The sequence below is a fragment of the Poeciliopsis prolifica genome, unplaced genomic scaffold (assembly GCF_027474105.1).
Source record: "Poeciliopsis prolifica strain line A6 unplaced genomic scaffold, Auburn_PproV2 SCAFFOLD023, whole genome shotgun sequence".
Classification (NCBI taxonomy): domain Eukaryota; kingdom Metazoa; phylum Chordata; class Actinopteri; order Cyprinodontiformes; family Poeciliidae; genus Poeciliopsis; species Poeciliopsis prolifica.
The window spans coordinates 1,224,524-1,247,918 of NW_026562398.1; the positions used below are offsets into that span (position 1 = coordinate 1,224,524).

Genomic DNA, 23,395 nt, shown 5'->3' on the forward strand with positions numbered 1-23,395 from the left:
TTTAAACTGGGTGGAAACGTAACGAATATTATTTGTTAAAATTTGAAAAACAAACATGAAACAATTAAACATTTTTTGAGCGGTATAAATAATTTTTTTTGTTGTGTTAGGATTGTTGGCTAAAGATACAGGAGGATTATGGTTTCTAAACATAATATTTCCAATTTAGATTTGTCATGCTTTAATATTTAAGGTCTCTTCACGTGGTTACATTCACATTTTGCCAAATCCTCTTATACATTGATGGTATGTAATATTCACTGCTTGATTCTGTCAAACATTGACATGAAGTGCATTTTAAATTCTAGCCCAGTTTGGCTCTCACAACATGTTTTCAATCAATCAATCAAATTTTATTTGTATAGCACATTTCAGCAGCAAGGTATTTCAAAGTGCTTTACATCATAAACACAAGAACACAAAGTCATGCAACATATAATAGACAATACATTGTTACATATTACATTTCAAAAACAATTCTAAACAGGTGTGTTTTTAATTGCGATTTAAAAGAAGTCAGGGTTTCCGCTGTTTTACAGTTGTCTGGAAGTTTGTTCCAAAGTTTTGGTGCATAGATGCTGAAAGCTGTTTCTCCTCTCTTGGTTCTGGTTCTGGGGATGCAGAGCAGACCAGAACCAGAACCTGAGAGGTCTGGAAGGTTGATACAACAACAGCAGATCTTTGATGTATTGTGGTGCCAAACCGTTCAGTGATTTATAAACTAACAACAGTATTTTAAAATCTATTCTTTGAGTTACAGGGAGCCAGTGGAGGGACTTTAAAACTGGTGTTATGTCTCTATCTTCCTGGTTTTAGTGAGAACGCGAGCAGCAGCATTCTGGATCAGCTGCAGCTGTTTGATTGATTTGTTGGACAGTCCTGTGAAGACGCTGTTACAATAATCAATGCGACTAAAGATAAACCCATGGATGAGTTTCTCTAGATCTGGCTGAGACATTAGTCCTCTAATCCTGGAGATGTTCTTCAGGTGATAGAAGGCTGACTTTTTTTCTATGAACTATAAACTTTGTGAGCACCACTGCAGATAAATTTTAACCTTCCTATTTTCTGCCAGTAAATTGTTTCTCTTTTATATTGTGAGAGGTGTGCCCTGTGTGTCTGTTTAAATCTGACCCAGGTTCAAACTCTCCCGAGCTCCACAGCGGGGTCCAGTTTCGGTCTTCTCAGCTCCATGACTGTGCGGCTTATTCTGATCTTGTTCTTTTATTCCTGCAGCTGTGACAAGTGCTCCTGTCTGACAACATTACAATAAAATCTCATCATGGAAACCCCTGAGAATTTAGTAAATAACATATGTATAAACTTTAAAACACTGTCGGCATAAATAGATGTATAACATTTTCTGTTAAAATGTTTCATCACGCTATTAATTAATTGTTCTTAATTAACCATGAATACATGCTTTGTTTAAAAGATGGATTTCATTTTTTTCTCACAACTTGCTTGGGATTTTCAATGTTCATTTTGAAAATGTGTCATTTGCTCTTATTTCTTATTCTTTTTTATTGATGGTGGGAAAAATAAAAGTTTGCATTAAGACAATACAAGGGCATCACTTCATACAAGTGATATTAAAGATGCCAAAAAGTGAGTTTTAACGACAAAGTGATTCAGCACTTTTTGTGACTCCAGTCAGTAGCAATCACAACCTCAAGGAAGAGAACAGGAGAAAGCGCAGGAGAAAATAGGATTCCACACTTCCACGGTGAATAAATGCTGTCAGAAAATTTGGATTTCAGAAATCCCCACAAGAGACTTGGAGACAAATAACAATCCATCACACATTCTCCTGTCCAAAGGGAGCTGGGGCGCACACATAAATAACATGCATAATCCAAAACCATCCATGTGTGACTGTGAATCATGCAGTGTGGAAACTGAACTATAATATCACTACTGCTCCTCTCGTTGTTTTCCTGACTAACGTGGTAATATTTTGTACCAGGCTAAGGCTGCAGCATGATTAAACACACTGAGTAATTATTAATCTTTTATTGAATCTTTAATTAAAAAAAAAAAAAGTTGTAGGATAACATGAGTCATGATCTGCTCTCCCTTTAGGCTGAACATTTGGCTCCAGCAAAGGGTAAATGAATAAATCCCAGATCAGAAGAAACAGTGAAGTGGAAGAATCAAAGCAACATGATAGAATGTGGTTACTGATGCTCCCTGGTTTCTGTGTTAAACCGCTGAAGCAAACTGAACAAGACAGTTGCACATATGAGGGCATGATGGAGCTTATGTGGTTTGTGAGAGTAAAACATTCTGACAAAGGGACTACAGCTGAAGGTCTGTGATCAGTCATGCTGTAATCAGTCTGTTTTAATATGTCGTGATAATTGATTTTTTTTTTTTAAATCACATATTCAGTGAAAGTCATTTACTCCTCTCCCAATGGTTTATAATCACTGTAATTTATTGGATATAACTGGCTAATGGACCGTCAGTTATAAAGCATTATCATCCACTCTTATCTGCTGTCATTTTTTTGTGGACCATTGTGGTGGCTTAAGACGCCCCCTGGTGGCTCTAAATTGTTATAGCATATCTTAAATCGGTTAAATTTTAGGGTTGCTGTTGTTTTATCCATTCAAGCACATTTTAAGCACTTAAAATTCTGTGTACATTTTTTTAAAAAAAAAAGTCCTTCACACAGTGAAGTGTGATGTCCTCCCATTTTAAACAAATTATAACCTCTTACCTGAGATACACTCGAACCTGCTGCTGCCAACATCAATGTCACTATTTGTTTCTCTGCTGCCTACCATCAGCACCCCCTTATCAATATCCTAATGAGATCTCAGGAGAGGTTTTTCAGACCATGACAGTATGGTGTTGCACTTGGGTTGAACATAAAAGCTTTGATCGTCAGTCAGGGTATTTTTCCTTCAGCAGGACTGTGCATTAACCTTCTTTATGTCTTTTAATTACACAGAGTAGTGCACCAGTCTGGTCCAGACTTCTTGTAACCTCCTCCTTCTTGTAATCTATCAGCTAATTAGCTCAGACATCATATGAAAATAAAATGAAAAGTGAAATGGAAAATCATCAGAATAATGATCAATTAGTGGTACAGCTGAAGGTTTTCAGTTTAAGTGCAACCTTAATTTATTCAAATCTCTTAAAAGGCATACACACTTTCAACTAAAGTTTCAACTTATGGCTAATTTAGAACCTAAAGTTATGTTTCTCTATTTATATAATAGCTCAAACTTTTATTTGATACACAAAGCTTATCTCATGAGGAAAGATACCAGCAGAGTCACTGACATCCTGCATCCTGGAGGGAATTGTAAAGAAATACCCATCTGAACTTTGGACACAATCCACAAGGCACAGACACATCTCAATCACATGGCTGAATGAGCTCCACTCAAAACCTCCAGAGTGCTGCTCATAACCGGATCATTTGACTCAGGTGTAGTGAAGCTGAGTCACGTATAAAACCTGCAGGATGCCCTTGAGGCCTGGATTTGAGGATCTCTGCTCTAGAGTCTCTTATCAGATGTTACATATTTCTGCCTTCCATTTTAAAGTCAAGCTCAACAACGGAAAAGCACATATGTAGTGCAATGTGAAGCTTCGACAGTCGATGATGACTTTGGCAGCCACGTCATCTATTGGTGTCGGTCTATGGTGCTTCATCAAGTCCAAAGTCAGCGCAGCGGCCTGCCAGGAAATGTCAGCGCACCTTATGCTTCCCTCTCCGGCTATGCTTTATGGGTATGCTGATTTAATTTTCCAGCAGGTCCTGCCACTTGCCAAAAGTAGCAGGACTTGTTTTAATGAGCATGGTTTGACTATGATTGATTGGTCAGTTAGCTCTGAGAATCGCTAAGAGGAAGATGAGAGACACCAGACTAGCTGTTTATAGCTGCCATTGATAAACCAACATGGGCTTCTCAGCAATCACAGGCTTGCGTTGACAGTACTGCAGTAATTAATTCAAAAGAACAACAGAATTAAGGGAATACACTGAACGTCTACAAACTTCTGTAATTCTATAAATGTCCCAAGACATCTGTTAACTGAAACTAGCAGCTGGGACCTTTATGAAATCTGTGACTTGGAAAAGTAATTTACTTTGTTACTGAAAGGCTTTTAATTCTTGGCCTCCACAGAAAAATAAAAAATGTTTTTCTTCTTTTCTTGCTCATATGTAGCACTGTGATTATGTGGGAAAAACTCAAGTTTGGATTTTTGTAATTTAGAAGCCATAATCATCTCCATTAAAATAAGTGCTTTCACTTCATCCCTCTGTGTGTAAAGAATCTACATGGCTCTCTTATTTTTCTAACTGAATGAGCAAAATCAACTTTTCATATTTTATTTAGAGATCCATGATCATTCTCAAACATTGAAAGCAACCATTGGCAGAAAGTGCACAGAATTTAATGCATATACGATTTATTTTACTAGAGCTTCATTCTTTTACAGTAATCCTGTGGTGGTCACAGAATTTGTACAAAATTGAACAAAAAGTAGATAAACCTCTCATAAATAAAGAAAACAGCAGCAAATGAACATGACAATAATACCCTTTACCCAACATTCATATTTATGCATCTGTTTGCAAAACAGATGCATAAGGCCAGGTTCAGACACAGTGTAGATTCAGAAAATGTACCAGAAAATGAAAAAAAAGTGCAGGTATCATACTCCAAAAGGAAAGTAATTTCCAATTTTCTGGGGCATAATCATGCTGTCATAACTATGCTTTCTAATTAAAATGGCTACTTTTCCTCGACATGTCTCACTTGTTTTAACTTTCTTCTGAATTTATCTCGGCTGCCTTGTTGCTCGGGGGCGGGGGGGAGCCCACTCATTATTTGTATTTCAGCTTCATGGCATATGGTTTACCTATATGTTTTTAAAAATAAATTAACTCGGACACCGTAGGGCTTACAAATGAAGAGGCACAGAGAGAATTAATTCTGGTAAACAAGGAGATACACAAACATGTAGCCAATTAAAAATTCCACTTTTGAAATCTTGCTTGAAGCGAGACTTATTTTTACTTCTCCTTTCTGATCCCAAGTGAAACTTTTACTTTAAGTGGAACTTAACCAAATATTGATAACACAAAATTCAAAGACAGAGGAAAAATGTGCCGCAGTGTTGAGTCACATAAGAAAAACTTCCCGTCACAGTTTCTTTGCCAATTTCCCTTTGAACAAAGCCTTCATAAAGTAAAAAAATAATAATAATCAAAACACATCCCTATATGAAAACCAAACCCAGTGAAACAGCCCATCTATTCAATAATATTAAGAAACTAATGATAGAATATTTTTTCTTTTTTATCCAGTGTTATAATTTTTCTTCCTTTATTGGGAAGATAATTTCTTCCAGTTTAAACGCAGAGAAACAACTCTCCACCTTCACTGCCTAAAGATGTTTCACCAACATGAATTTGGTAGCAGGCAAAGAAATATGAGCTTCTTTTGACTAACGGTGAAAACAAATCATGCCTTCACTGAAAGACAAATCCACTGCCAGGGACACATAATGTCTGTTTGTTACTTTTATAGAAACTAAACTGTTCATAGAAGTTCTGCTTCGTCATCTTCAGATCCTGACGGTCCCTGGCGGACTTCTTCGTACCACTTGTTGGTCAGTGTCTTCATCTGGATCCGTCCATGCAACAAGTCCTGTGAGACACATGTTGCACACATCAGCAAGCAGTGACAGAGATTACGAGCATGCTAAGAAATAGAAAAACAGATGAAAAGTCTGAAGCTTGAATATAGTAGTTCAGTACTGAAACTACATGGACTAAAGCAACTATTTTTTAATTTTTTGTCAATGTTGTGAGAAATCTTCATAAAATATTAAAACCTGCAAGTTTGACTAAACTTAGAACTTCAGCACTGCCAATGGTTGCTTTTTATTTCATATAATGCTCAGTTCAGCAACACTTTGTCATGGTGTCATTAAGTCTGTAAGTGATACCCACTGCAGATGGTGTGTGCAGAACTTTGGAGACATTAAACACTGTTATTTTTTTTCTTTTTTTAAACAGAAGAAATAATTTATGAGCTACTAAAGATGTCACATTACCTACTTGTACTTTAGATAATTTTCTATATTTTGTCCTTTTCCTAAAATTTTGCCTTCTGAGATGTTACTAATGTCAACATATAGTGATTCAGTTTGAACCATAAAGGGAAAGGAAAGTGGGTAAGAAAGATTTGGTCCATCACGATGAGGTGGTTTGGGATTAACGGAGCAAAATATCAATGAAGGTTGGTGCTCGCCAGACAAGGCTGCAGCAACATGTCTGACACGTTCAGAAATTCAACTTGTTGCAACTTTCCTTCTGCTGAAATGTTTCTTTTTTCTGTTTTGCCTGACACCAGGTCAACACAGATAATTTTGGTAGAGAAAAGCGCTTTATCTGCAGTTAGCACGTTTTCTACTGAGGTGTGTGTCAATTAGTAGGAGTTGGCTGACTGACTACTGCAGAGACTGTCACCTGATAAAACCCCACATGGACAACAGAAGGAAATACAATGTCACTGTTCTGTTTCTTCTGCTTTATGATGTTTTTAAGAAAAGTAAAAATAAAATATATATATATATTTATATTTGTAAATATGAGACCATCCATGCATATACAGTAATATAGCTTTCAATACGATGAAGATGCAATTAATGTAATCATGGGTACAGTAACTAAATCACTTTACTTTTTAAGATGGACAAAAATGTAATTTTTTATTCATCAGAAGCTTTATAGTTTGTTTTTTACATCAGAGAGGGGATGAAATTTGGATTGAAACTAAATTGTATTTGAACCCCAAACACTTTTTGACTAAATTTAATGAAAACGTGTCGTCAAAATGAACACCGCTCAGTAACATTTTCCCTTAGCTATTGATTACCTCATTTTGTTCCAGGGCTAAAACACGACACAAAGAAGGTTTTCGTGATAAAGTTGAACTTCATTAACTTCATTGGCAATTAATTATATTAGCTTTCCTCATTGCAATCATGATTGCTATCATCACAAAACCTAAAGCAGTAAGGTAAATGAGAAACAAGTTTTGTCAGTGCGTTTCAGTGCAAGAAACCAAAAGGAATAACCAAAAACTCCAGTGACAGACCAATCTTAGCCTTCTTTAGACAGAAATAAATAGACTAATGATTTTAATGTTACAGTTAAACAATCAGGGCAGCTCATTCAGTCTTCTGGAATACTGCTAAATGATTTTCTCATCTTGATTAAGCTTACTGTGCTTCCTTTGCAGCAATAATCTGTGGTTCCAGCACTAAACAAAATTTTATCTTGAAGTCTCTCTTGCTGTCTGTCACAACATGTCCAGAGAGAATTAAAAAAATAATTTAAAAAGAATAATTTTAAAAAGTAACTTTTCAAAGATTAGAGTAGAGGGACAGTGAACCTTTATATCATGTAATTCATAGCATCAATGTTCAACTCAACAGCCACCCAGAGACAAGCTGTCTAGCTCTGTGTGATGTGTCTGCATTTTTAATGCTTAGGTGCCTCTTTGATTCCACTGAAGCTTTGTAAAGTTTTGATGGCAACTTCTGTGCATCACACTCACAGGCAAATACAGAATCTTCTTCGATTTTGCACACAGAATACATCTGAAGGAGTGAGATGATGAAATGTGATTCTCTTCAGAGCTTACTTGCTGATCTCAACACCAAACTCCCCCAATCTTTAATCTTTTAAGGATTTCCTGCTGTGGCAGACTTGGGTGGAGTAGCAAAGAGAGGTGAGGTCCTCAGAATGAGCCTCGACTAATCACCAAAAGTTATGTTTCAGAGGGGGAAAAAAAGGGATTGTTCTTTCTGAGGCAGTGATGTGTTTGATTATGCTGAAACTCAAAAACATCACATCATCAAAACTGTGATGTTTTTGCTGTGCTACAGCAGTTCAGCCCACAGGGGGAGACCAAGGACAATTCCAGTTGTATATGTTTCATATGTCCTGTTTAGATAGTGATAGTTGAGCATTTGAAGTCTTTACTGTTCCAGCATAGATACTTCTGCAGCCTTTTTATGTTTTTACAAATGTGAGAAGTGTCTGATCTAGGTGTGTTGGAGAAGGGATGCATCTAAAATAAGTAGAATTCATTACAGTGATGTTTTATGGTTGTAATTCAAATACAAACTTGGATAAGTACTTTGACAATAAATACTTTGTCCATAAATGAACTGAATTCATTTGGCACGTTTCTAGTCATACTGTTGACTTGAATCCCTTTACACTGGAGGCACATTCATCTAATTTCACTCACAAACATCCACAGATCTATATGTAAGAGAAATGCATTGCGCAGAGGCCCATTAGCACGTGGCAAGAGGAAATCAAAACCACAACTTCAGAGTTCAGGATGGATACTTTTCCGACCGAAACAGAGTCATCCCAGTGTGCAAAAGACTTCTACTGTATTCACTCCTAGATTTTGAGTGAAACCAGAACTTAAAAAAGTTCTGGTTTCACAGTTAGCATGTTTTAAAGACTGCATAAAGCCAAACAGCCAAATGTGCATCTCTGCATGTCTTACACTAATCACCGTTGATCGTGGTGATTTAATCATGACAAACTTAAGCAGAAAAATTGACAACATATCAACTGTATGAGTGTTGTACAAGTGGAAAACTACAAACTGTGTTTAACAGATAGAGAATATCTAGCTTACACAAGTTTTTCTTACCTCTTGTGTAAGTCTGCGAGTGAAGAAGGGGTTAAGATACTTTGCATCAAGCCACATGAAGCCCTTTAGATCTTGTCTCTGGTAAATCTGAGCCTCATACTCTTCTTCTGTCAGTTCTGATAAGTGCTCTGTATCAATTGTGTTACCCTGGAGACAAAAGCCAAGGAGAAAGAAGGCAATCAGGCAAACAGAATAAAATAAAAAGGAAAGAGGCCCTAAGAAAGAGCACTGGGTAAAAAAAAGAGATTTGAAGTTAAAAGAAAGTCCTGAAAATGATACATGCAAACAAAGATTTCATTTCAACACGGTTTAAGAGTAATGAAGGAAAATGAGAATTTACTTTATCAGGCAGTTGATAATTAGCTTTGGAAATAGTTGAGACATAAGCCAGACACAATACCCAATGCTGACAGTGACTCCCCAACAGTGGGATGTACATCTAATAAATGATCCATTATCTAGAGTTAGAGCCATCAGAGGCAACTGAAATATTTAACACAATGGCTGGTCTTCTTGCTCCTAGGAAATTGTATCGATGCCATGGAGTGCATCTGTGTGGGGAGAGAGCTCTGCTCCCTGCTGACTCAGTGTCCTCATCACAAAGCCTCATCACAAACCTCTTTGATGTTTCTCACTCTGTGGTGAGCAGAAAGGGCCAGATTGCAGATGAAAAGATGGCCCAGCTCGCACAGACGGAGACAGCAAACTAACAATGCATCCAACCAAAGTGCTGCTTTGATTTAATTACCATTTTCTGTGTCTTGCTGAGATTAACATCCTTCTTGTTTTTTCGCCGTGACTGGCTTTCTTCGATGTCCATAATGCGGATGAGCGGCATTGTCCCGCCCCCAAGGAAAAGGATGGTAAATAACACAATAATGATGGTTGTGGTGCCAATTAGCTGACGCTTCTCGATGGGTTCCAAGCCCAAATGGAGACTCAAAGCATAAGGAATGGCACCTCGTAACCCTATCAAAAAGAAAGATATGATGATTTATTTAAAAAGCTGCTAATCTCCATAAACTGAATACATTTTTTGTCTTATTACTATAATCATGTGGCTCTGAATAAACGAGAATCTGAAGATAGAGAATGACATTTCCTCTTTAGAAGTTACAAAAATTTTATGACTGCTCCTAATGAAGGCTTCTGATTTTAAAATAAAGCAAATCATAAAACAGATAACTTTAACTGAGGTTTACAAAAGCTAATATTTCTATTATGACAGGGAATTTTTCATTTTCCAGGCACGAAGTGTCATTTTATAGACCAATCAACTAACTATGTTACATAAAATCGAACAAGTCTTAAAAAAAGCCACTTTTTAATTTGACATCCTAAAATTGAGCCTTTGTCTTTTAAGAAGCCCCTACTCTTTCCGACACTCAGCAGATGCATAGTTCCACCAGATGTTTGCTAATTCCGGCTGCTGCTAGTCTGGAGGAGCTGAGGGAGGAAAGCGCAGTGAATGGCTGCTCTGAGTGGTATAAACTCAGCTGGAGACTGCAGCTCCAAGTAAGAGGTTTGTGGATACGGACACAAACCTCTTTGTGAGAGAAAGCATTTAAGCTCCCCAAAATGGCTGCCACAAAAATGAAAGGATTCATCAAATATGCATAAAAGAATCAAACTCCTGGTATGTTTTTCATGAGGGAATAATATTGTAACATGAAGCTCAAAAAAGCCACTTTTACAGTTTAGCCTCCCTTTATTTGACTAAATTATGTATATGTAACAAAAAGGCTGAGTGACTATTTCTTATTTTCGCTTTTTTTTTCCTGGCCTGTAGAACGGTGGGGTTTTTACACTCAGCAACAAAACGAATGGTAATTCACCTAAGCAAAGGCTTGCAGTTTAATCTAACACCTGCACTGGCAATTGCTATAATAATAAAGAAGCACAAATAATAAAAAAACAACACAGCTGTAGCCACTGTCCGCCTGACACAGACTGGTGGCAGTGTTGACTAATAATAAACAAAAACATGGACAAAGAACCTCCAGATAATTGGAATGCTTTGGACTATTCTGAAATGTGATCAAGGACTGATTACTGATTTCATCCACATTTAAATTTTTCACAATCCAATCACAGGAAACGGTAAAGCAAGGAATAAATGAAGCTCCCATGTTTCTGGAGTTGTGTCTTAAAACATGTCAGTGACAGTAATATTGAGAATTTAGTTTAAAAAAAATACATATATGTATATCAGACATTCAGTTTGCTTTTGTGTGCACTCTTTGCAAACTGATTTTTGCCTAATAATGACATGAAATAATTTATCATTTCCTGTTTACTCAAGTTTGTTACTCAAGCATTTTAGCAGGATGTGGCTTGATCAGGAATTTTAAAATACATTAACTTGCAGAACTATTATCTCACCACTAAACCACATGATGAACATCATCTTTGGCGTAATCTTATGATCTCTGAAAAAGTTCAGCAAGAAAGACAAAGGGAAAATGTTGATTGCTCGGCCAAGAAGAACCAGGACCTACACAGAAAAGCACAGAAATCAAACACTTTAAATCCAACTCAACTCACACCAACATTTTATGCTGCCCTTTGCATAAAAACTACTTACGATGCACCAAATGACAAAGGATATTTCAAAGTTATGTGGGAAGCTGAAGATGGAGAGGCCAAGAAAAGCAAACACACAAGTCTCTGTGGACAGAAGTTAAAAATAGTAACTGAAAATGTCAAATGAAATGAAATAAGAGAGGAACTAGGAAGCTAAGCAGGAAATTACTCACCACACATAAAGGCAACTGTGCGCAGCGTCTGCTGCATGAGGATCTGTGTAATTGGTGAAAGATTGTGATGAGTGTAATGAGACATCACGATCCCCGCAAACAGGATAGACATTATGCCTGTGGGTGGGAGAAGGAGCTCAGCAAAAACTGCAGATAAACTGAAAACTTGCAACTGTGTGAATAAGAGGATGTCTTTTAACACGTCTGCTCACCTGACAGTTTGATTCCTTCTGCTAGGCCATAGGGGAGATATGCAAAGATGATCATCATGCCAAACTCAAGTGATGGCGTCTTCCTCAAGTCGAAGTGTTTTAGAAACTAAACAGCTGAGTTAAGAAATTTAAACTAATGCAGGGAAACACAAATGCGTAAAGCAAAAAGAGCCACATTCAGCAAACCAGTCAGGATACAACAGCTGAAATGAGTCCAGTCAGAGTTCCTAGAGCAGCAGAACCGAAGAACATTTTGAGGAAATACCCCAGTGCTTGCACAAATGTCTCCCAGCCTGTTACCATGGAGTTATCAGAGCGAGAAAAAAAGCCTTCTGCTGTGCTGAAAGGCAAGAAAATGAGAGAATGATTGATGATGGCAAAATCCCTGTACCTTCTGTGTTGTAGCACCTCAGTCTGACATGAGAGGGCAGTAAAACTCCACCACTGATGCTGGTGGAAGAGTCCATGAGCGGATTAAAATATGCTTGCAATCCTATCGTCAAAATCTTGTTGGGTAAACAAAAAAAGATTACTTTGCATAACCCTTTCGTACATTTCATGACATGGAATGTCATTCAAAATAAAACTGGATGCCATCGAAGCCATAATCATTTATTTTTCCATGATCAGCACTGATAGTGGTCTCTGTACCTCTTGAAAATGGCTATGAAAATTATTTTGAAGTCTTTTGAAAATAAATCTTTTTTGGCCTACTAAGCCACTAAATAGTGGCCAATGAATAAAAAAAAAGCTTTTAAACTTAAAGGATGAGTGGTTGTGTCTACACATAAATGACATTAAAAAAATTAAAACGTAAACAGTTTTAGATTGATGACACGTACATTGTAACAAGCAGCCAGGCAAGTGGTTCCTGTTTTACAAGTCGAAAAGATCAAAATAGTAAACTAAGCAAATGTCACAAATAAAGCAGCAAATTTTTTGGTGAATTTGAAAGAGCTGCTTGTTGAAAACTGGTCAGATCTTTGTTGGACGTTTTTCAAATTTAAATGTGACCAGTACTATTCTTCTGATGCACTTGTTTTTTGTACACCTAGGAGTTATTTTTTTCCCATTATTGACCCAGTTTAGAACAATAAGATAAATCACTCACTTGTTTCAGTACTTAAGTACTGAAACAAGTGAAACAAATTAAAAGTTTAAAAGGAAATTGAATGGCCAACAGGAAGTCAGGAGCACTATTGATCAAAACAAGTTTAAAAAGATAATAGTGAACCCAGAGACACTAATCTAAAGAGAAACAAACCAGAGAAACGTTGCCCACACAGTATTATTACATTTTAAAAATATATTTAGAATGAAAATGTCCAGGTAACAGAGACATTTTGAAGCGGTGGTAGTAGATGTCCCATTTTTCTCCTAAAACATATAAGATACCAGAGGTTTTGTAATTACTGATAAATATAGTTATGTAACCAACAGTAGTAAAATACACTATAACTAATAATCTCTATGTATTGTTTCTCATCAGGTTGCCAAGTGAAGACATCAGCTGGCCTGCTGCTGTAAACAATCTGGTTCAACCGTAAAGTAGCTTTCCAAGAAACTCACCCTCCGAGGTGTTAACGGCAAACAGACTGCCCAGTCTGTTTAGTCCTTCTATTATTAATGGTTTCATTTACTCTGCAGGAGCACCCTGACACTTCAGATCACTTTACACTACTAACTAACTGTGAGATAAGGTGGGCATGGAGTGAGCAAGAAGACAGAGGATAGAATGTCACTGATGATTACAAACAAACTGTAAATTCTTAGTTTCCACGAAACTCGTCTAGCTAGTTTCTGTCTGCGGCTCAGTATGTTTGCTGATTAAGTGCAAACAGTCCTTTTGCTCTGAGTGGAAACTAAAAACAGAGAGCAGTGTCTGATGTCAAAGACATTTAAATCAACATATGACTGAAAAGCTGAATGCTGTATAAGCCACTCCACTGTACATTCAATACGTCATTTTTCAAGCAAATTTATCCCCAGCAGGTGACAATGTGGATGTGTCTAAAAGTAGGGCAGGGAGATTTTGATAACGACGTGTTTTTTTTTTCCTTCCTGTTGGTAGATAACAGATACCACTGTTTCTATTCTAATCACCATTTACTGTTACCTTTAAAAACCAGATGGAGTGAGATAATCTTACTAGTTTAATCTGTAAAAGAAAATTCAGTATTTGATCCAACTCGTGGAATTAATTAAATATTTGACAGTGTCTCACCCTACAAATAGAAGCAGAGTCAGGAAACAGCAAGCGAGATCTCGCCTCATTTAAGAAGAGTGACGTCTGAAACCTGAACCATGTGCACACAGCTGCAGTTAACACCTTCCCAAGTAAAAACCTGTGAAATTTAGCTTCAGAGCCTTAAGCAGAAAACTAAAAAAGCTAGGCTCTATAAATAAGAAAACTAAGAATAAATAAATACTGTGCTTTGCAAATGTATTTATATCCCTTAAAATTCTTCAATTTGTCTTGTTATAACCATACCTGCATGGACTTTATTGTTTTTCTTATGTGATATTCCAAAACAAACGTTAGGGTAAAACACAGTGTTAGACTTCATGGAGGCCAGAAGATTTATATTTTTGTCTCCCTAACCAAAGCGTTTTCTGTTTACGTTTTTGAATGGGTTATGGTAAAGTGCAAATAAGTTTTTCATTGGCTTTCTTCTTATGACTCAAAACTGACTAGACTGCATGCCTCGGTGACCTGTCAATCTCTGCAGATCCTCTTGCGATACTATGTACTGATTGGCTACTCTGATTAATGCTCTGTGTGAATTTGGATGGGTGGTGACGTCTTGATATTGCTGTGCTGCTGTGTCCTCCTATTTTTACTTTTGAAAGCTACTTTGACCTTACTACTTTGAGATGTTCAAAGTCTGATATTTTCTTTAGAACCCGCTTTAAAGAGTCCCCGAAGTTTATTTTGATTCTGCATTCACAGAAATTCACTCAAAAGCAACAACATTTTTATAAATTTTTTGCTAATGCGTAATTGTGTGTTTATTGCAAATTTTCAGCAAAAACTGTAAAAAAGTATTTCTTACTTCTACGACATTGCCTCAGGCTAACTTGATATGAAGTTATAGTCCGGAATCAACATGCAGAATAACAAAACTCGAGCTTTTTAAGTTCTTCACAGGGACAGTGTTATGTGATCTCCAGGCATACTATTTTATAGCTCAATCAAGAAACTGCTACGATAACTTCTCCATTAGCCCTTTAACAACATTTTTACCAGCGCTGCACTGAGAAGTAGCTCTTATAACGAGCTTAGCAACTGTGCAGTTCCACCAGATATTTGTGAATTGCTGCTGGCTAGTCTGCAGGGACTGAGCAGGGGCGCTTTGTGAGGTGAAAAGCTCTAAGGAAGAGCTGTGTCTCCATCTCTGAGTGCTAGGCCAAACCCAGGCATCTAGCACAGCAAAACAGTTGCCCCAGGTTGACCAGGTTATAACATTACAACATAACATAAACCTAAAAAAGTTGATTTTACATGCTACTGCTCCGTTAAAGAATTAAAATGTCCCACTGAAACATATTGCATTTCTCAGTTGTAATAGAACACAAAATGTAGCAAAGTTCAAGAGGTATGAACAATTCTGCAAAACCCACTTCCCTAACTAGTCACACTCTGTGAGTCCCTTGCAATATAAGAAACTGCTGAGAAAAACCTTGTGTGAAGACTGTGTCGACAGCTCTGGCAGTTACCATGGAGATTCCTTTTAGCCTTCTTTAATCAATGAATATCTGAAGCCTCTTTTTGACAAGCTTTACTTCACATGTGGAGGTGAGATACTTCTAAGATCACCTGCTGTGGTCATTTATTTTAGCTTTTTCAAAACTATGCCTTTGACTTTATGCTAATAAAACATACAGCAATATTTTCACCAGTTAGGTTAAAAAAAAATGTTTCACAATCTACAAGTACTGTTCATGCTGCTAACTGCTTTTAAGATGAGTATCTCTTTTTGTGAATTATGCGTTATAATCAAATATTTCTCAAAACTGTTATGACAATTTCTGGGTTCTTTTCCTGCTTCACTAGATTTTAAAATTGCACCTTATTCCAGCGGACCCAACAAAATGTGAGTTTAAATCAGGCGAGAGATTCTGAGTGGCAATGCTATAAATACATGACTTATCCATCAGTTAGATTCTGTAAAAATGACTTGGTGTTTTAATATATTCAGTGATTTGTAATGGTATGAACACCCCTTGAGCCTTCTCACAATTTATCACATTACAGCCACAAACTGATTTATTTTATTTAGATTTCATATGATAGACCAACATAAAGTAGCGCATAATAGCAAAGTGGAAGGATTTAGAAAATTCACTATAAACTAAACAAAAATATGACAGCTGTAGTCAGTATCCAGCGCTCTTTTATTCTGGAATCCCAAATGAAAAAATAAGGTAAAACCTATTGTATTCAGAAATAAAATAAAAGTACAAGACAAATACATCCACTTGTTTGAGGTATTTTATGCTGAAGACACTAGAGGTGTTCATAAAACTTTTTTTAATGATTCTTTACCACAACTTCCCACAATTTTAACTGTAATGTGAAGTATCTATAATAAAAGTGATAAGAGGCTACAGTTACATCTTTTATTGTGTCCACAAAAATTGCATGTTGAAAGTTATGAACTTCTGGAAATGTTGTTTTGGATAAATAAGCTCTAGGTGTGTCATCATGAAGGCAGTTGGTAATGAAAAGCTGTGTCACCAAAAGGTGTGGACCAGCTTAAAGGAACTACAGTAAGACTCTTACTTGGTGAGAACAATGGAGACGGCGTCGTTCAGGATACTCTCCCCAAACACCAGCATGTTAAGGACTGGGTCCACGTTGAGAGCATTGAATATGGCAATAGTGGCTACAGGGTCCACAGCTGAGATCAAAGATCCAAAGGCAAAACTGCAGTGTGATTCAAGAGAATTAGAAAGAGAAGGTTGTGCTACAAACAAATTAAAATAACTTTAAAGTAATGGTATCTGTGGAGCAAAGGAGCAAAACATATGCATAAAACAGCCACATGCAAAACAAGTTTTCCAACTTTTAAGAACTCTGGAGTGCACATAAAAAAACCCCTAAAACAAAACAAAACAAAAAACAAACATTTGTGAACTAAACAGGAAGTTGGATTGAAATGGGAAAGCAAATTTTACTGTCAAAATATCAGAAGACATTTGCAGAAATTCAGGCTTCATATTGTACAAAGGGGAGAAGTAAAAATGATTTACCAGAACTGAAAATACTACAGATCTTTTGGGAACAGAAAAGAGTGTGATCCAAAGGCGTTGAGGCATGTCCAACAAATATTTGTTTGTTGGTTTTGTAAGGATTTATTCTGCAAATTATATCAAAAGTATAGTTGGAGCAGTTTGTGACCAATCGTACAAAAACATGCAAGCAGGAAGGCTGAAAAACATATCATCCTTACTGGCAAGAATATGAATAGCAAACACTGTGCCTAATGCCAAGATACACACCTTTGATTGTAGACCAAGAAAAATTGTGTACAACCCAAAGTTCCACCCCAATAACACATGGGTATGTAATTATGTTCTGTTTGTGAAACACGTCTGACTGATATATCATCTTTCTTTCTAGAACCATTCACTCAGAATGAACCATGGTCAAAGAAAGCAGTTTGTGTCAGCAAAGGACAGCATCCTAAAATTTACTTTAATGTAACTAGAAAATAAACAATGTTTATACGTGAAATATTTTCTTTTACATGAACAAAATTGCAAATGGTTTTATTCAAACCTTACCTATCAGTCATGGACATCTTATAAATCACATCAGCCTGTTAGAAAAAAAAAGAAAAGACCCAGGTCCACTGAAAGATTCTAGACATGATGACACTTGACAGTAGTTTCATATTCATTAACATCTGGCTTTCTAGTAGAAGAAAAAATTAAAAAGCAATTTTAAAAATATGTTTCTCTAAATACCAGACTTGTTGACAACTGGTTGTCTCACCTGGCCTAGGAAGTAGATACCTCCACCCACTATGAAGGCAGAGATAGCTGTACCAATCACAGCAAAGAGGGTGATGGAGCCAATGTTCTGAAAGAAGTTACCCTGAATACACACACAAATACACAGGTCAAATATTCATGGACAGTATGCAATATCATATAGCACCAATATATAATATTATAATGAAAGGCAGGTCACAGTGCAGGTACATACTTATGTTAAACAAGAGAGAGGCCTTATGAAATGATTTGTACCTGGCAATAACTCACTGTCACTCCTAAATTGATTGACACTCAAGGTATAAATACAAATATGCACACGAAAACATTAGAATGTTTTTTTTTATTCAATCACAGTAGAATATTTATACATAGGAAATAAAAAAATATATAATATTAATTTAAGTACATGTTTTCAGTGGGCAACAAAAATCCCACATTAAAAAAATATTCTAATTATAGAATCCCCACTGCCACACTGACTGGCACCCTAAGAAAGTCATCTAAAATAAATGAAAATGCAATATTTCTTATTTACATTTCAGTTCATGAATTCAGTTTTTGTCTGGAAATGCTTAAATATAATTCCACAACTTCCTGTTCTTGCAACATAAATATGACACAGGATGCATTGTTGAATTACAGAAAGAAGGTTCTGTGTTTTTTTTCTGTAGCGTTTCTGCAAAATTTAAATTCTTGGGTTCTTTCCAGGTTCTGCATTCCTCCCACAGCCCAGCAAACAGACTGTCAAGTTAATTGGTCACTCCCAACATTAGACAATGTAGTGTGACCAATTTTCATTTGTGCAGATGAATGATTCAAAATACACATGAAAGTTTAACCCAGAAATGGTTCAGTGCAAACACACTAACCCTTTCTTATGTGGCATTTATTGGCTACAACAGTGGCCTTGAACTCCAAGACTTTAGGTCCAGGGTTCTGCAACTTTAAGACACGCCTTTGCTTAAACACACCTTAGTCAAATGTTGAAGGAATTGGCAGGACTCTGGGTAACTTGAATGCATAGTGAGGAGGTGATTCATGTATGTTTGACCAGAGACAGATCTACGTTTCAGGACACAGAACTTCCAGGCCTGGATTTAAATATCCCTGGACTGACTTTACATCCCATTAAAAAAAAAAAAAAAAAAACAATAACAAACGTAAAGCAGAGGATTGTGAATTTTAGATGTTTAAAAGAAAGTGGAGAGAAAGCAAAAAAAAGAAAAAAAATCCTTGTTTGTTCCAACCTTATAAAATGTAACAGGAAAATAATAAATGCTATTGTTTTAGAAAATTAGGTTAATGTTCTAAGCATTCATACAATTATGCTCCTGTAGTTAAAGATATGGCTACCAGTTGTCCCAATAAGAATGGATGGTTGTTGGATATATAAACTCGGCCACTGTTTGTAGATAGTCATAGCAATGGCTGCCATTCAGCACCCTATTCAAACAGGAGGGCCAGAGGAGAACATGAATAATAACCCACAGAAACTAAGCGCACCCAACTGTATTGACTTTTCAGTGAGAAAGCGGCCCAACCTCAAATCATATGATATATTATTTTTGTGAGTTGCATGCTCATTCAGTACATTGTCAGCTCATTTTTCCTGAAGTTGTTACTTTTTACAGTAATTATTGTTTTACCACCTACATAAACTGCACTTTTTATTTTTATTTTCCTATTTTGGCCACAGGTTGAACCAGGGGTTTGCCACTTTAACTCATCAAGAGGGTGTAATGGAAATACAGGTTTAGTTAAAAATGTGACCATACCTTATGTAAAGAATATCCAGATTCAAATATGATGGGTGGAAGAAGCAGGAGGAAAAACATGTTGGGTCGAAACATTTCTTCCTCCTTGAGAAGAAAAAGAGAAAGGCAAAACAAGAAGCACATTAAAAAATATGCATGAAACGTTCTGCCACACCAACTTTGGCTCTGAGTTGTTGCAGCAAGAATTAGGAAATGTATAACATTCAGAAACAGCAACTAATAAACAAATAAGTGAAATAATGCAATGAGCAACTAACATCATTTCATCTTACAAAGCTGACTCCAGGATGACCTTATACAGACATCAGCTGCTTGTCAGGAGGCATACCTGCCTGCCAACACATGCCTTCAACCTCCATTAGCAACACATCTAAAAGCGGCTGTAAATTTCTAACAATTCTTTTTTTAATCTCCAAGTGTCTTATTCATTCACAAACACACAAACAAGCCCACTCATGCACTCACAGTATCCCAGTGACCTTAGCTCTGTGATTATTTCTGCAGTATAATGAAGTCATTGTTGCTTCCCAGCAAAATGGGCCAGCCGCCCAGATAAGGCTTTGGCATCATGTGCCTGTGTGCTACTCTCTGGCTGTGCATGATGCACATGTGTTTTTGTAGTAGTGACATGTGTGTAGTTGTGTGTGCATGTACCGATTCTGTGCATAATTCATGTTTGTAAAACAAAAATCAAAAGACATTATGCATGCAAGAGTTTTTCATCTTCTTATTCCAGGTAGACGCTGGCATTGTTTTCTATCAGAGAAACAGAAAAGAGGCGAGTGAGCATTTGCTGCAGCTGCTAAACAATCTCCCTCTTTGTTTAATGGAAGTCATTTTGACAGCTGGTTGAGTCTGACTCTCCACCTCAATAAGTCCACAAGCAGTTGGCGATGACAACAATCGCCTCCATATTAACAAAAAAGTACAGGGACACATTCACAAAAATACTTCTAAGATCTGAATCAGAAGCATTGTATTGGCCAGTCACAAATCTAATTTTAAACTGACAAGTATCTTATAAATGCTACGAAAATATCACAAAATTAAGGTTTACAAGAAGGGGCGCAGAGGGTTTTTGTGGTCACAGTACAAAAACTCTGACATAAGCAGTTTTAAAAGTTTCCTAATGATCTACCAGTGGTGGGCTATCAGAGTCTGAAAAATCTTCTCTCCAGGAAGCCCTAACAAATATATTTATAACTTCAATTCTAATGTTTGTACAATTAAATTTAGTGCACTTTCAATCAGATTTCAGTCTCTCTGTGTTGCCAAGGTTAACCTAATCTGCCCAGGATCTTCACATTCCATAGAGCAAGCCTACGTCCTGTAATCGATATAGCACGGGAACTGTTCTTTTAACCAGCTTACAGATTCACCTCACAGCGCCTGCTCAAAGGCCCACATGATGTCAGACATTTTCCAAGCTTTGATTGGATGATCAGAACAACTGTATTAGCCACAAGTTCAGCAAGTAAAGGGTATGTTCAGCAATATGTACTGTGGACATTAATACTTGTAATTTTTATTTTATTTCATGCCCACAATCGCTGACAGAGAAGGAGAAATTGAATTCTCCTTCTCAGGAATGATTAAAATGCATTTTCAAAAAAGGCAGACTTTCCTGAAAGAATTGGACAACGTGAAAGAGAGCAGGGTTGAATAAACAGTACTCTCCAAAAAAACAAACATCTGGAGAAAACCTTCATAAGAAAATCCTCGCTGTCTTCTCTCTGTGTTTATTTGCACACAGCACAGTTAGTGAGATCTGGTTCATGTGATCACACAGAAGGACACATTAAAATACCTGGTCTGAAAGACGTATTCAGAGCAGGATGCTTCGAATCCGATTTATCAATACTGATACTGATGCAAGGTTTTAGCAAGATGTCTGAAAATACCATCTCATCCTATATTGGATTTATTAGTATTGGCTGTAATGTAATGTAATGTAATAGGGGTCCCTCTGAAAGCTCAGGCACCAAATGTATGGCCTGCCACTGTTATCTAACAGTTTAACAGTAAAGAGAATATGAAATGTTGATAAAAACAGAAACAGAGGGAGGGACCCACAGGACATTGTGTTACAAAACAAATATTGAATGACTAATTTTCCAGTTAAAAACAAACAAACAAAAAAACATTCGGCATCAGAGAACGTGCAACTGAGGTGGAAGGGTAAGGTTTGTCTTAGTTTGACTACTAATAATGCATTCAAATTTCAGGAAAAGTAGGCCAACCATAGCTTCCAGGTTGGCAAAGTTGATGTTAGTGACTTGACATTTATCTCCAGTAGAGCTCCACCTTTCAGTCCAGCTTACAGCCATGGACACAGCAAGGCATGCTGTGCATTAACTGCAACTTGACATCTACAGCTGCACTCCTGCCGCATGCATGAGTTCAGATGTTTCACCTACACACACAAGATTGTTGACTGGAGTGATAGATCAAGCATATAAAACATCTCTTCACACAAGCATCGAAACAGAGAAGAACTTGAGCAGAAATGGTCTGATCTAGCCTCACCAGGTTTGGACAATACATCTTTTCTTGCAATAACAGTTGATTGAGAAAACAGAAAATAGTTACTAATTTCCGTGCCACAAGAAGGAATGCTTAGACACTGGGTCCGGTTCTGTCAAAATTACAACAAAAATTAGACCAAATAGCACAGGGCACTCCTCAAGGGTCGGTATCCTGCATGTTTTGGTTATTGCTTTAATTCAACACACGGATAAAATAAGGGAACATTAACAGGCATCTCCAGAACACAGACATCCTGTGGAGGTAGTAACTACCACCAAGGGGAAAACTAAAATATGTATGAAACCGGCCCTTGAGGACGGACTTTGGACACGCCTGTCGTAGGGGATATAGTGTCAAGTAGAAACAGATTTAGTCCTCTGATTTTTTTATCATTTTGTCACTAAACAACTAGAACGTGTAATTGAGCAAGACAAAGTAGTACAGATTTATGAAATAGAAAGAAAAGGATACATTCCATTTGTGAAACACATTTGAATTTTGCCATCTTAATGCAAGAACAGCTGCAGGTTTTCGGGGGTTTATCTGAACCAGCTCTGTTTACTTGAAAGTGAAATATTTGCCTATTCTGTGGTGTGTCTTCGAGCTACAAGCTCTATAACAAATTTCAAAATGGAGTTCCATCTGTACTTTGATTAGGCCTTTTTACCATTTCTATGTAATTCTGGCTTCATGTTGATTACAACTTCTTTACAAGTTTGTCCCTAACCCATCTGTTCTGGTTCATGCTGATTTTTCACTGACTTTCTCTAACAGACCACTAAGACCTTTACAATTGGTACCATTGGGTTTTCTTCAAGGATGTTAGAATAAAAGGATCTTGTCACATATAGATGATACGCATTACAGATTTGTTATATGTACGAGATATCTAAAACTCATGTATCTTTTCCCTCTTATTTTACTGCCTTAAATTCTGCTGATCATTCATATTAAATTCTAATAAAATCCATTGAGGTTTCTGAAAGAGATGAGGCAAAATGTGGGCATGAATGCTTCCATAAGGCACTGCATATTAATAGACAGCAGAAAAATATACACTTTAGGGAAAAAAAAGATGAAATGGATAAACCCAGAAAGCAAAGGGTTGATATGGGTTTTTTTATGTGCTGAGTCTGAATGCAGAGTTAATGAAAAAAGATGAATGCCTAAAGATGAAGGAAATGCAGTCAAAAGGGAGCGGAGAGATACCAGGAAAAAAAAATATGAGAGGGTCCATAGGCGAGAACATTGTTTAGAGCAGAGGGTCCCTGGAGGCTTGGCTTTGACAACCAGTGACATCACCACAAGGGAAAAAGGCCCCTGAAACCACAATTAAAACTTGTCTCTATGTGTCAGTTTCTCTCTCTTTTTCTTTCTTTCTCTCTCTCTCTCTTTCTCTGGCATGGGAGCCATCTATT

The 23,395-nt window shown here is 37.0% G+C and overlaps 1 protein-coding gene across 1 annotated transcript in view; it reads right to left on the bottom strand.

Annotated features, from left to right (window-relative positions):
* Positions 1-4,411: 4,411 nt before the first annotated feature.
* The window catches only part of slc9a8 (solute carrier family 9 member 8), a 29,557-nt gene continuing 10,573 nt past the window's right edge, over positions 4,412-23,395 (bottom strand). Inside the window, exons 5-16 of the mRNA XM_055046343.1 lie at positions 19,452-19,535; positions 17,675-17,776; positions 17,464-17,498; positions 16,460-16,603; positions 11,875-12,016; positions 11,677-11,782; positions 11,465-11,581; positions 11,293-11,375; positions 11,091-11,202; positions 9,457-9,677; positions 8,709-8,855; positions 4,412-5,672 (exon numbers count right to left, since the gene is read on the bottom strand). Coding sequence (XP_054902318.1) covers positions 5,565-5,672; positions 8,709-8,855; positions 9,457-9,677; positions 11,091-11,202; positions 11,293-11,375; positions 11,465-11,581; positions 11,677-11,782; positions 11,875-12,016; positions 16,460-16,603; positions 17,464-17,498; positions 17,675-17,776; positions 19,452-19,535 — 1,401 coding nt within the window. The 3' untranslated portion in view covers positions 4,412-5,564. The remainder of the gene's footprint in view (positions 5,673-8,708; positions 8,856-9,456; positions 9,678-11,090; positions 11,203-11,292; positions 11,376-11,464; positions 11,582-11,676; positions 11,783-11,874; positions 12,017-16,459; positions 16,604-17,463; positions 17,499-17,674; positions 17,777-19,451; positions 19,536-23,395) is intronic.